At 46.7% G+C, this 12,279-nt stretch overlaps 1 protein-coding gene across 4 annotated transcripts in view; it reads left to right on the plus strand.

Moving 5' to 3' along the window:
* Nucleotides 1-416: 416 nt before the first annotated feature.
* The window catches only part of LOC144798682 (polycystin-1-like protein 3), a 1,031,816-nt gene continuing 1,019,953 nt past the window's right edge, over nt 417-12,279 (plus strand). For all 4 annotated transcript variants that reach the window (XR_013603613.1, XM_078669668.1, XM_078669669.1 and 1 more), the window contains exons 1-2: nt 417-585; nt 11,381-11,524. Coding sequence is in view for 3 of the 4 variants with exons in the window: in XM_078669668.1 (XP_078525794.1) it covers nt 11,417-11,524 (108 nt within the window). In the remaining variant the exon portion in view is untranslated. The remainder of the gene's footprint in view (nt 586-11,380; nt 11,525-12,279) is intronic.

Consider the following 12,279-nt stretch of genomic DNA (forward strand, 5'->3'; position numbering starts at 1 on the left):
TATCGCTTTGTGCCGGGAAACTAAAGTGATATGCTTGCAGCTCATTACAAAACTAAAAAAATAAACGAAGTAAATGTATTAAATCAAGCATGCTCCTTTACTCTTACGTAAGGGCCGGGAACTTACCTTCACGGGAGCCTTGCCTCGGGTAATAGTGGCGCCACGCTCTCTGCTTTTCACCTCTCCTCCTCAGGGTGAGCGCTCACCCAGGGCCGCGCATGCGCACACCTGCTGCTGCGCACTTTTATCAACCGTGAGTCTGTGTGGCCTGCACACGTGTCACGTCGGGCCACGCGCAAGCTTAATGGTCTGGGGCAGCCCATGTCTTTTGCCGCACAGTTCTGCACCCCCTCCACCCCAATGGCGGTCGGGCCCCTAAAGGGAATCCTGCAACACCATTTCGCCGACCCCCGAGCATAGCCCTTTCTCAAGGACAGACACAAAGGTAACTGGCACGGACCGGCCATAGCTACTAGGCTCACGCGCTGCAAAGTATGCTGGGCCCCCACTTACCCGCCGCTCCCAGAACCAGGCTCCCCGATCCTATCATGTTCTGATGTGACTGAGTTAGGGCGACTAGAGAAGGTGAGCTTTCAAGTCATTTTGCATTTTTGTGTGTGTGGTTAGTTAGCCTATCACAGCAGGTTGCACGAACACGTCAGTTATTCATGGCAAAAAAAGTTTAACTGTTCAGATGTTGGTATGCCTTTAATATTTTTTACAAAAATAATAATTTGATGAGGCGCCATTTAATCATAAGGGTGTACGGAATGCGGACGTCATGTAGCGTCTAGCCTATGGGTGAAACCAATAAGTTATTGGAAGGAGGCTTTGAGGGGGGGCCAGACCCTTCCTCATGGGTGGGCAGAAAAACGTTGTTTTTTGGGAGGTAGCACTTTGTTTACCATGCCATGACTCAATCTGCTGTCACTGCTATAATGGCCCACAGGCACCACTGCTGTGGGCCGATTGGCAGTCCCACCACAGCAGGCAAAATAAAAAGCACAGCCTACTCGAACACTGTAATGGAGTGTCCAGGCCTACACATTAGATGCTGTGTGGATGGGTGATGTGATGACGTGAAGGCAGGGGCACCAGGACCTGCGCGGGGAGCAAGACAGAGGCGGGCGGAAAGGGAGGAGTCGAGGGACAAGCTAGGCAGTTGGGATATGAAGTGGGAAGAGGGCAGATGCAAGAATAAAGAAGGTGCAAACGTCCCCACTGAGTCTGTGTCGTGTGTGCCCACCCAGACACTACAGCTGGCGACGAGGGTGGCCACGGGACCTGAGGTGGTGCGGAGCTGCATAGCAACGGTTGGTGTTGCTGTCACGGGCGTCTGGTGCCCGAAAGTGGTGGCGCGTCCAGTGTCTGACCGCCTGTCTGCCCTACTGCTATGCCGCTGCGCTAATGACTACGCGTGCTGGGAGCCCACTCCAGTCGCGCTGCGGGAGGTCGTGAGCCGAACCCTCCATTGCCTGCATGCTGGGGGCCCACTCCAGCTGAACAGTGCGCGTGAAGTGGCCTGCGAGCGCCTTTCTCACCTGTTGTGCCCGCGGAGCTGCTTCTGGGGTCGGGTGAGTGCCTGCCGATATTGCTGTGGACCCGGCAGGAGAAGTGCTCCTCGTGCATGCAGTTCAGGATCCTAGTCTCGGTAAGAGTGAGACTCTCGCAGCGGCCATCTTGAGGTCAGGCGCCTCGTTCAATCCCCTGCCAGGGATCCTTGCCGGCCGTTTTGAAGTCAGTCAGAGTGCTAAAAAAAAAAAAAAAAGTCAACAAGCCTTGACAAACTCAACTGCCAAATATAAAATCGTGAGCAGAAGTGGCGGATGTCTGTGTGAAGATCCCAGAAGTCTGTGGATACATAACGTTGAGTGCAGAGTGGAACTATATTCTTCTACCAAACCTGGGAAGCAGGCGGTTCAGCTGCCTGTGGAGACGGAGCTGAAGTAGCTGTAGAAGAGGAGCCTTCGCAGTGTGATCGGCCGAAAAGGGTCTCACAGCTGCACGATGTCGGGATCTCCATCGTCGCGCCAACGTCAGGCGACCACCAGCCTCGGTCCCATGAGTGTGCTAGGAGTGGCATTCCTGCGCCCCCGAGAACCACTCACTCTTGAATCTGGTGGGGGTATGGGTCTCCGGTGGCAAGAATGGCTGGAGGATTTCACGGACTTCATGAAGGGGTCCCACGTGACCGATGAAGAACAGCAATTAATCGCTCTACGGAATCTAGTAGGCAAAGAAGTTGGTCAGATCATAAAAGAATTGCCAGCGGCAGCTGCGTCCTCGTACTCTGATGTCTGCGAGGCGCTTAACCGAAAGTTTCTACACAAAAAGAACATTGACTATGAGCGGTACACGTTCAACCTGGCATCCCAAGAGAAAGAGGAACCTATGAGTGTGTTTATTACACGTCTGATATGGTTAGCGCAATACTGCAAATTTGAATCCTTTTCCACCGAGGATGTGCTCAGATTGAGAATCATTGAAGGCTGCTTATCAGAATCACTGCGACGGAGGCTACTAAAAAAGAGCTATTCACTAGACGAAATTGAGGAAATGACGCGAGTGCACGATCAGGCTGAGGAGCATGCGAAGAAAATGGAAGCCGGGCGAAGTGAGAAACACGAGCAAGCTTTCAGACTTCAGTCTTGACATACACGTAGACATTCCCCAGCGCAAACTCGTCCCTCCAAGTCCAAAATGCAGCACCATCCCTCAAGTCGTCGACGCAAAAGCTCAAGCCGCACCAAGAAGAGATTGGAGCGCCAACTCAAATGCCACAGGTGCGGATATGACTTCCCTCATATGGACACGTGCCCAGCACTAGGTCAGAGGTCCCGGAAGTGTGGAAGGGACAATCATTTTGAAAGTGTGTGTGGAACTCCCCGGAAAGATGATCAACGAGAACACACCAGACAGTTTCATCCTTCAAGCAGTCGCCATCATGCTAAAGCGATGCAAGATCGCCGAGATTCGTCTACTGGGTCGTCACACTCCAGCTGTCACTCCCGCCGGACCTACCAATCTCGGCGTTCCTCGTCAAGAGAGTCCAGATCGCTGTCACCCATCTCGCAGGACAGCGACGAATACATATGCCTGGTGGCGGATCCAGACAGCTTAAAGCAATACCTGCGGCTTGACATCAAAATTGGTTCTCACTGTGCCAAGTTCGTGCTGGATAGTGGAGCCTCTCTCAATTACATCCCGTGACTGAATATCAAAGGATGAAGACACCACCCCAGCTGAGCAATGCCCATGTGCGAGTATACACGTGGATGTCCAAGAAGCCACTCCCCTGGCTTAGGAAGTTTCCAACGGACCTGACCTATCAAAATCGCACCATCCAAGCTTACATCCATGTCATCGATGGGCCTGAAGCTGACTGCCTCCTAAGTCTGCCTACGGCGGAACGACTAAAACTCGTGGACATACTATATAAAGTCAATGACACTTACACCATCGTGCATAAGCCGGGGAAGGCGGCAAATCCTGCCGACTACATGTCAAGGCACCCAAACCTGACAAGTAAGTCCAAGCAATCGATAGCGGAGGAGCACATACATTTCGTGGTGGCTCAGGCCAGGCCACCTGCTGTCCCGCTTGAAGCGATCAGTGATGCCACTAAAGAAGATGCTACTCTGCAAGAAGTCAAACGTCGAATACAAACAGCTGGAGACACATAGAAGACAAGGTGCCCAGATTGACACCCAAGAGATATCTGCGTTCAAGCACGTCCACGACGAATTGTCGATCGCCACCAATGGTCTAGTTCTGCGAGACAGTCGAATAGTAATTCCTAAACAACTGCGGCAAGGAGTCATCAATCTGGCCCATGAAGGTCACCGAGGCATTTTAGCTACAAAAGGGGCACTGAGAGAGCAGGTCTAGTTTCCGACGTTGGATCCAATGGTTGAGCTAACACTGAAGTACTGCACGCAATGCCAACTGGTGAGCCGTCCAGACCCTCCTGCACCACTGCAAATGTCTCCATTGCCGGGTGGCGTTTGGCAACAAGTTGCGGTTGACTTCTGTGGGCTGTTCAAATTTGGACAATACGTCCTAGTTATTATGGATGAGTATTCTCGATTCCGGATTGTACAACTCATCACGTCCACCAAGGCATACAGCACCATACCGGTTCTTGATGAGGTCTTCGCCACATGGGGCATTCCCCAGGTGGTAAAATCTGACAATGGACCTTCATTTAACAGTCAGGACTTTGCTGATTTTGCGCCACACCTAAATTTCAAACATCGCAAAATAACGCCACTCTGGCCACAGGCCAACGGCATGGTGGAACAGTTTATGGACACAGTAAAAAAAAAACATTAAACAAGCGGAGCTCACCTGAAAAAATACACAAACAGCGCTCAACAAAGTGTTACGAGCCTATCGAAATAGTCTAACTCCACCACAGGCAAGTGTCCGGCCACCCTCATGCTGGGCAGGCCGGTGCGTACTTGATTGCCCATGATGAACTCACCCGAGGGTGCTATGTATCCTGACTCCGATCATGAAGAGATTGCAGCCGTGGACAGAATAAAGAAAGAAAAGATGAAGAGCTACACAGACGACCGCAGAAAAGCCACCCCTGTCTCGATCCAGGAGGGGGACTGGGTGCTGGTGCGGCAAGACCAGCAGAGAAAGACTGACTGCGGCTATCACGAGACTCCGTTGAGGGTCACCAAGCAGAAAGGAACTATGATCACTGCCGAAACAAATGAAAGGAGAGTCACCAAGAACGTGACACACTTCAGGAAGTGCAGTCCCAGTGTCAGAGGACTATTGGCTGAACCAGTCTCTGAGGATATAAGAGCTGAGGCGCCATCCGGTAGTGGTCAATCGTCACTGCTGGCCTCTGATGGACGGGTGCCCGATAACCCTGACATTCAGTTGCGTCCCAGACGGACCATTAGAAAACCGTCACGCCTCATTGAAGAACTGTAAGTGAGATGTCCAGTGACGTGAAAGAAGAGGAGCTGATGTACTGTTGTGTGTTTTTTTTTTCTTTACAGAGGGGGAGATGTGATGACGTGAAAGCAGGGGCACCAGGACCTGCGCGGGGAGCAAGACAGAGGCGGGCAGAAAGGGAGGAGTCGAGGGACAAGCTAGGCAGTTGGGATATGAAGTGGGAAGAGGGCAGCGCAAGAATAAAGAAGATGCAAACGTCCCCACTGAGTCTGTGTCGTGTGTGCCCACCCAGACACTACAGGTGACACAGTGATGACAGTCTGGGTAAACGTTTTTGTAGCGCCTTCCCAGCTCGGGTACCCGCCAATGACTGTGCCACACATGGAGCTTGGTATCACAGTAATCACACTTTTTTATTCTCCTGTGTGTAACTGCATACTCCACATTCAAAAGCAGCCTTTACTACAATATATTCTATTCATGGTGCCATAGCTCTATGGAGTTTTTTGTAGCCATAAGGGTTCCGTCATTGTTAACTCGCAAAACACTGCAGTTATCCTCTCCAACATTTTAACTGGTAACGCAAATAGTCTCTGAGTCCCTGACTAGCCCAGGTATTTGGTCACAGATTATACCTCAAGCTATGAGAATGCAAGACCTTTCAGGTCAGGGGTACCATAGGTGAACAGTTTTTCCTCTCATCTAATGGTCTGCCTGCTTTGAAGACTCCGGGGTCTCATGAGCAGGCTTGATGATGGTATGGACATATTAGCCCACCACTCTGCTTTCTCCTCACCATCATGTTGAGGCAGCGATTGGAGCGTGGACTCAGCTCTATAATTGGTGAGCTGTCTTATTCGTTTGACTATGGAAACATTCCTTATTGGAACTGGGACTGGAATAGGATAGGCTCATACTAATATTAACGTTTAGTGCTGGATCCGCAAAGCTCTGACCCTTGGCAGTGTTGATTTTCCTTAAACATTCCTTATTGTTTCTAGTTCCTTCTGGGCAGTGATCATTGTTCCTTTTTATGCAGTGACAGTCCAGAGTCTTTTCTCATACAGAGTGCGAAAACCTCTATCCTGGGTGTTGATCCATGACCAGGACCATACCCCCTTTTTGCACCATTCTCGACATTGGTCACATTCGCTTCTTTTTTTAGTGTTGTTATGCTTTTGTCAACATGCTCCAGTGTAAAGCTGCGGTGGTTGGCATTGAGGGGCATCTGGGATGTTGTCCCTTGAGCTGCTTCCGAACTACAGTGGCTTAGGAGCAAATTACACGGTGCAGTGAGGTATGTTCTGAAGAAATTGTGCATTTATCACTTCTTATTTTGCTTTATTGCAACTCCTATCTGAAGTGCTTTGTTTAGGGGCTCATGAATTGTTCTATCTCCTCGTTTTCGTGGCCACCAGAGTGTGATCTTTCTTTGGGGAACCCCAAGGTGTTGTAGTTAGCTCTAAACTTTAACTGCCTTGGAATGACAGACTCTTATATGTTTATTTCTTCTGGTATTCCACATATGGCAATATTTTTTTTTAACTTTGACCTTTACATGTTTAAATACGATGGATGTTACTGGTTTCACCACCAGCAACATTGTACATGAGTCAATGATTTCAAGTGAAAAAGGTCTGCACCGCTATATTTAGTGGGGCCACCCTAGATGGCTCTAAACTGTGAATCTGTCTGGGAATGTACAGAAGTCTGTAGATTTTCATCAACAGCATTGTTTTTCAGTGATGAATGGTCTGGTTCTCTGAGGCCCACTCGTGAGTTGGCACAATCAACACTCAGAGACGGCCTATTCAAGCATTCTGTAAATTCCTGGAAATCACAACTTCTTCTGTAATCCTGTTTGACAACTACTTTGTGCCCTTGATGGACTAGTGCAACTGGTCTTGGACCACGAACTAATGTGCCCTCAGAACTAAGCCATCTGTTGTCATGTTCAGTTTGGACTGGACTCTTCATAAATTCATAGCGTGTGGCAGCTGGGTGTGTCATGTGTCTTGATGTTGGCCAAGAATGTCTTCTAAGCCTTTGGTTATTGCGTGTAACTTCTGGAGGCATTTGTCTTGGCCAGTTTCTGGGGCGATTTCCTTGGTCGTCATGGCTTTTACTATTCATTTTTATTCAGCAACCATATGTGAGCTACAGTTTTACCCTAACCTTTTTCAAACACTATTCCTCCCCTATGTCTTAGAGCCATCTGATCCGTGCACCCATTTCCAGCCTACTCTTTGATCTTAGACTCTATATGGCATCTTGCTTTACTCTTACTCACCCAAGTACAGTAGCTCTATTATTATCTCCTTTTTAAGAGTACAGAAAAGGTAGAGAAAGAATTAATCGGAGAACGGAGCCAGGGAGTGAAGGTAGAGAAAAAGGCAGCAGCCTTAGAAAGAGGAGGTAGGGTGACCGAGGGTGAATAGGAAGCAAGAAAGGAAAAAGAGAGAAAGGAAGTTAACAAGGCAAAGGGACAGAAAGGACAACAGAGGAGCGGTAATGAAGCAGAAAACGAAAGGAAGTAGGAAAGAGGATTACACAGTTTAGGAAATGAGGAAAACAGTGAATGGAGCAATAGAAAGGTGATGAAAGAGAACGGAGGAATACAGAAATAAGTAGATGGACAGATAGCGAAAGACAGGAAGGAGGGAGCAGGACAAACGAGGAACAAGGGGAAGTCAGAAATTACATTCTTAGTGAAAGGAGGAGGGACATCAAGAGAATTGATGCGATAGCTTAAGAAATGAGTAGTAAGGGGAAAAAGATGCTGAGGAAATACGTTGTTGGAATGGACTGTTTCACAAGGGAGTGAAAAGGATTCAGGGGACAGAAGAGAAGAGGCAGGATCATAACAGTGAGAGGGTAAATAGAAACGGGGAAGGCAAAGGTTGGGGAGAGAAGGTTAGGGGTCGAGGAAGAGTGTGGGAGAGGGAAATAGGATCATCTATAGAGAGTGAACAAGATGTGGGGAGAGTGAGAGAAAGAAGTGATGAAAGAGGAGAAAGACGAGTGTTAGAATGAGTATTACTTCCAGGAAAAGGCACTAAGGAAGAGGGGATTGGAGAAAGGATGAAAAGACAGAGTGAAATAAAGAGAGAAAGAGGCAACAAAAGGGGTGAGAAAAAGAAAAGGTGCAGGCAGACATAGAAAGAGGACAGAGGGTAAAGAGACACAGGGAATGAGGAAAGGAGTAACTGCGAGCTGGTAATCTTACACTGAGTCTGGACGCGTTTCCAGAGGTGGATCTTCTTTTGCCAATCATTTGGCTTCGTGGTACCCTACCCTACCTTCACTTGCTGACTCTCACATTGTTACAACGTTTTGTGAGTATGATCCAGCTAGATTGTTCTTGTCCCTTGGGCAAGCACAGGTATGTACCAGTTTACCTACTTGAATGGAAGGATGTAACAAATTCTGACTCAAACGGGAAACATCCTAAACAACGAAGTTCATACAACGGCTTACCTTAACAACGAACTCTTAACAACGAAGATTCACATTCCACGAAGTCCTGAACCACGACTTTTCAATAACGTCCTTTACAACGAAGAATCATACTTCCGGGAGGTATGTGAAGTCCATCACTTCTCTCCGCCTCCCTACCCCTCAACTAGACTTTGATTGGGTAATGTTGGAGTGTTACGTCACTCATCTCTGCCCGAAGCTACCCATGCACGACTTTAAGTCAAAAGGAAGTCATCTCTGTGTATTAAAGATCCTGACAGAAAAGACAACAAAGGAAAGTAACCTTGATTGCTCCCTGGAGTGCGAGAAATCCGCCGAAAAGGAACAGAAAAATTTCGTTCAAACGGGCGCCAGACTTCACTTTTAAACATCATAAAAAACTTGCTATAAAAACATCAGGCAGACGTGATTAAAAGGCTCTGCAATAGGAAATCCGTCTTGAAAGATTTTGGGCTGTCAGCATTGAAGTTTAAAGAATTAAGGGCTGAAGTCATGACCCCTGACTCCGTGGTTTAATCAGCAGCCAGCTCAGCTTTAACACGTTGTTAAAAAGAATGAAATAAGGAGAGGTGTCACAAAAACCATGTGAAGGGCTGCAGCTGAAAATAATTTGGAGTTTGTGAGGTATAAAAAAATATGACTATATATAAAAAAAAATACGAAGAATAAATTATCAAAGAAATGGGTAATGAGCAAATAAAAAAAAAATGTCGCTGAAGTATTGTTATTACAAAACTGCCATCTATTGGCCAGTGGCGAGGTGATTCTTTTCGTGGTTTAAAAAGTCGTTCGAACAAAAAGTAGTGGTTTAGGATAGCTCGTTGAAAAGCTTTCGTGGTTCAGGAAGTCGTGGTTTAGACAGTAGTTGTTTAGACATAAAACCGACTCAAACATCTCTCTCAAAAAGTAACAAACCTGTCAGAGACTGTCAGGCACTTGATTTATCGTTGTGGGGTTTGCAAATTCCCCCCTCCCCCCAAGCGTACACACCATTATTTTTGAAGCTTTATTGCAAGCCCCTTTTAGTACACAATAAATATAACAAGATAATTGCAGAAATCAATATATTTTAATGCAAAATCCAATCTCCCTGGTCTCTAGTATGGCAAGAAACTGTGGGCTTGCTTTGTAATCCTTAATCATGTTATGGTTTAAAGGTAAAGAATACCATATGGGGTGTTAAGGGTAAACACGGGGAAGTAAGTGGAAGGGTCATGCAAGGATTTGATCTAATTTTCCCCATGTGCACTTCGTCATGTCTAAAGTTACCCTGTCTCTAGGAGAACTGATTTACTCCAATCGCCTAGTATGCTTTTGATGCTTCAAGATTATCATTACAAAGGTGTATGTGCTGATTCACAAACATAATTGTGCTTCTAAGTTTACGCAGCTTTCCAGGAGTACTTGTTGAATGCTGTGCAATTACTCAGGGCAATGACCATCACCTTCGTGCTGTGAATCATTTCTGTTTTTTTTTAATCTCCATGGCGATAATTATAATATTTTTCCATCTGAAGAAATCTCTTCTGTTACACCCCATCATCTTTGAAGGTTTTAATGACCCATTCTAAGCCCACACAAATATTTACTCCTGGCGTTGAAGATGTGCACAAATGTAAAGAGCATTTCATTCCATTTTATGTGAATTTGCAGGCACAAATACCATTATTCATTGGGCTCATTAATTCTAAAAGTGAAGTATTCATAATAAGTATCCATTGGTTATCCTGAAAATCTGGCATGGGCCTGGCTCTCATAATTCAGAGTGAAACGCACCTTGTGTAGTCTTTTTCTCCTTGGTTTCAACTAGCCAGCGGCGGCCGCTCAGTTGAAGCAGAGGAGTGCCGCCCGCCACCATCAGCAAACAAAACGATAATAAAACTTTTATTTTAATCCCCTGGACCCGCTTCCTGGACACTGACTAGTCTTGGTGGCGGGTCCAGGAGATGACGCTGCTGGTGGGAGAGTGGTAGTGCACTCCCTTCACTGCGCATGAAGGTTTGGCCAACTATTTCGGGCCGGCCAAACCCTCATGCGCAGTGAAGTTGTCTCCAGTTATCTCCAGCCCCAGCTGCATTGCTGGGACTCGAGAGAGCAGGCAGGCACAGGCTCCCAGTCTGCCTGGGAGTGCAATCAGGAAGCTGATTTCATGCAGGGTCAGAAGAAGCCAATAGGAGCATGATGCGGTGGGCGTGACATTCAGGTAAATTTTTTGTTAAACTTTTTTTGTCTCTTGGACCCTCCCCACCTCTCTCCTCCGGCCCGGCCCGCCACTTTGGCAGGGGACTGGTTGCTACTGTACCTAACTGTCATGTAATGGAAAGGAGGTTCTTTTTTGCACTTCAAAACATACATGATAAATTGTTGGTGACGTGTTTAAAGGTGCTTTCTATTAGACCAATTTAGATCAAGATGAAGCTCTTAGGTTTCCCAGGTACATGCAAAAGTAGCCTACACAGTCCAGGTTTTTTCTTTCCATTCTGGATCGCATAGTCAAGATTTAATAATAGACAAAAAAAAGTACAACAAACAGGGCTGGACTGGGAACCAAAATCAGCCTTGGCAAATAATGTTCAAATCATCCATGCTCGCTCCCTACTCACTCTCTCCCTCCTCACCCTCTTATCCATATCCTTCTTTCACTCCTCTCTTTTTCCACTCTTACTCTCTTGAAGCCCTCCATGCCTGGTGCATTTACCTGTGGAAACAGGAGAAAGTGACAGACACCCCCCTCCCACCCTAAACACTGGCTTCCAAAGGCTCCATCGCACCTGAGAAATGCCTGGTGGAAAAACAGGCACTCATGGTCTGACTATAAAATCCATCCCAGAATGCAAAGACCAAGAATACCTGAACTGGATGGGCTACTCTTGCGTGAACCTTTAAATCTGAGAGCCCCTGAGAGGAAAGAAGGGGACACTTCGCAACAAAAGGCATTGATACTAGTTTACCAGGTTTAATTAGAATTGTTCTTTTCTTTTTCCCTAAATAGTCTAGTTGGGATAGAAATTCGGATAAATGTAAAGATATGCACTGTCGACCCTATCGATCAACAGTCTCCGATCCTGACCTGAGCCAAATCCAGGCAAGCATTCAAAGGCCCTCCCATGCCACAAATCCACAAGAGGCCATTCAGGTAAGACTGCAACCTGCAGTATTGCACCACTCTTAGAATGAGCATTGGGGGTACTGAGTGGTGGAGTACGTGGGACCCAGGATGTAGAGAAGAGAAAGATAGGTGACAGGAACGAAGAAGGTAAGGGGGAGAAGTGGAACACCCGATTGAATGTAATCTCATAGAAAAATGTATAAATAGAATAGCATTACTGAGAAATCATTTCACCTAAACTGTGAACGGAAATTTGGAGGATAAATGGCATTTACCATTCCCTAGAATCCAGTACATAGAATGTCTTTTTTTTAAAATAGCCTTTTGCATTCTTATTTTTTAAGGTGTAAATACAATGGTTGAAAGTCTGACTTTCAGAAACATTTTTGTCTGAGGTATTTTATTCTGTGCTTTACTTCAGAATACAGTATTTTGGATTTATATCTTTTGCATTGTGTAAAAATTACTTTGTATTCCTTTAATTTGTTGACATCTCCCAACCCCTAAGCACCATCCATCCCTGCCTCCTAAAAACACGCCACCACTCTTATGCTACATCCTTCCTGATCCCTAAACTATACTCCTTCCTGAACCCGAAAAGCCCTCACTACCCCTAAACTCCACCCTTTCTGAACCCTAAAAACTGCTTTCTATGCCTAAACCCCATCTATCTCTGAACCTTAGAACCCCTTACAGCCCATAAACTCCGCACCTTCCCGGACCCTAAAAGCCCCTAACTGTGCCTAAACCACACCCTTGTTTGAACCCTTAAAGCCCCTCAT

The sequence above is a fragment of the Lissotriton helveticus genome, chromosome 12 (genome assembly GCF_964261635.1).
Source record: "Lissotriton helveticus chromosome 12, aLisHel1.1, whole genome shotgun sequence".
In the NCBI taxonomy this organism is placed as follows: Eukaryota; Metazoa; Chordata; class Amphibia; order Caudata; family Salamandridae; genus Lissotriton; species Lissotriton helveticus.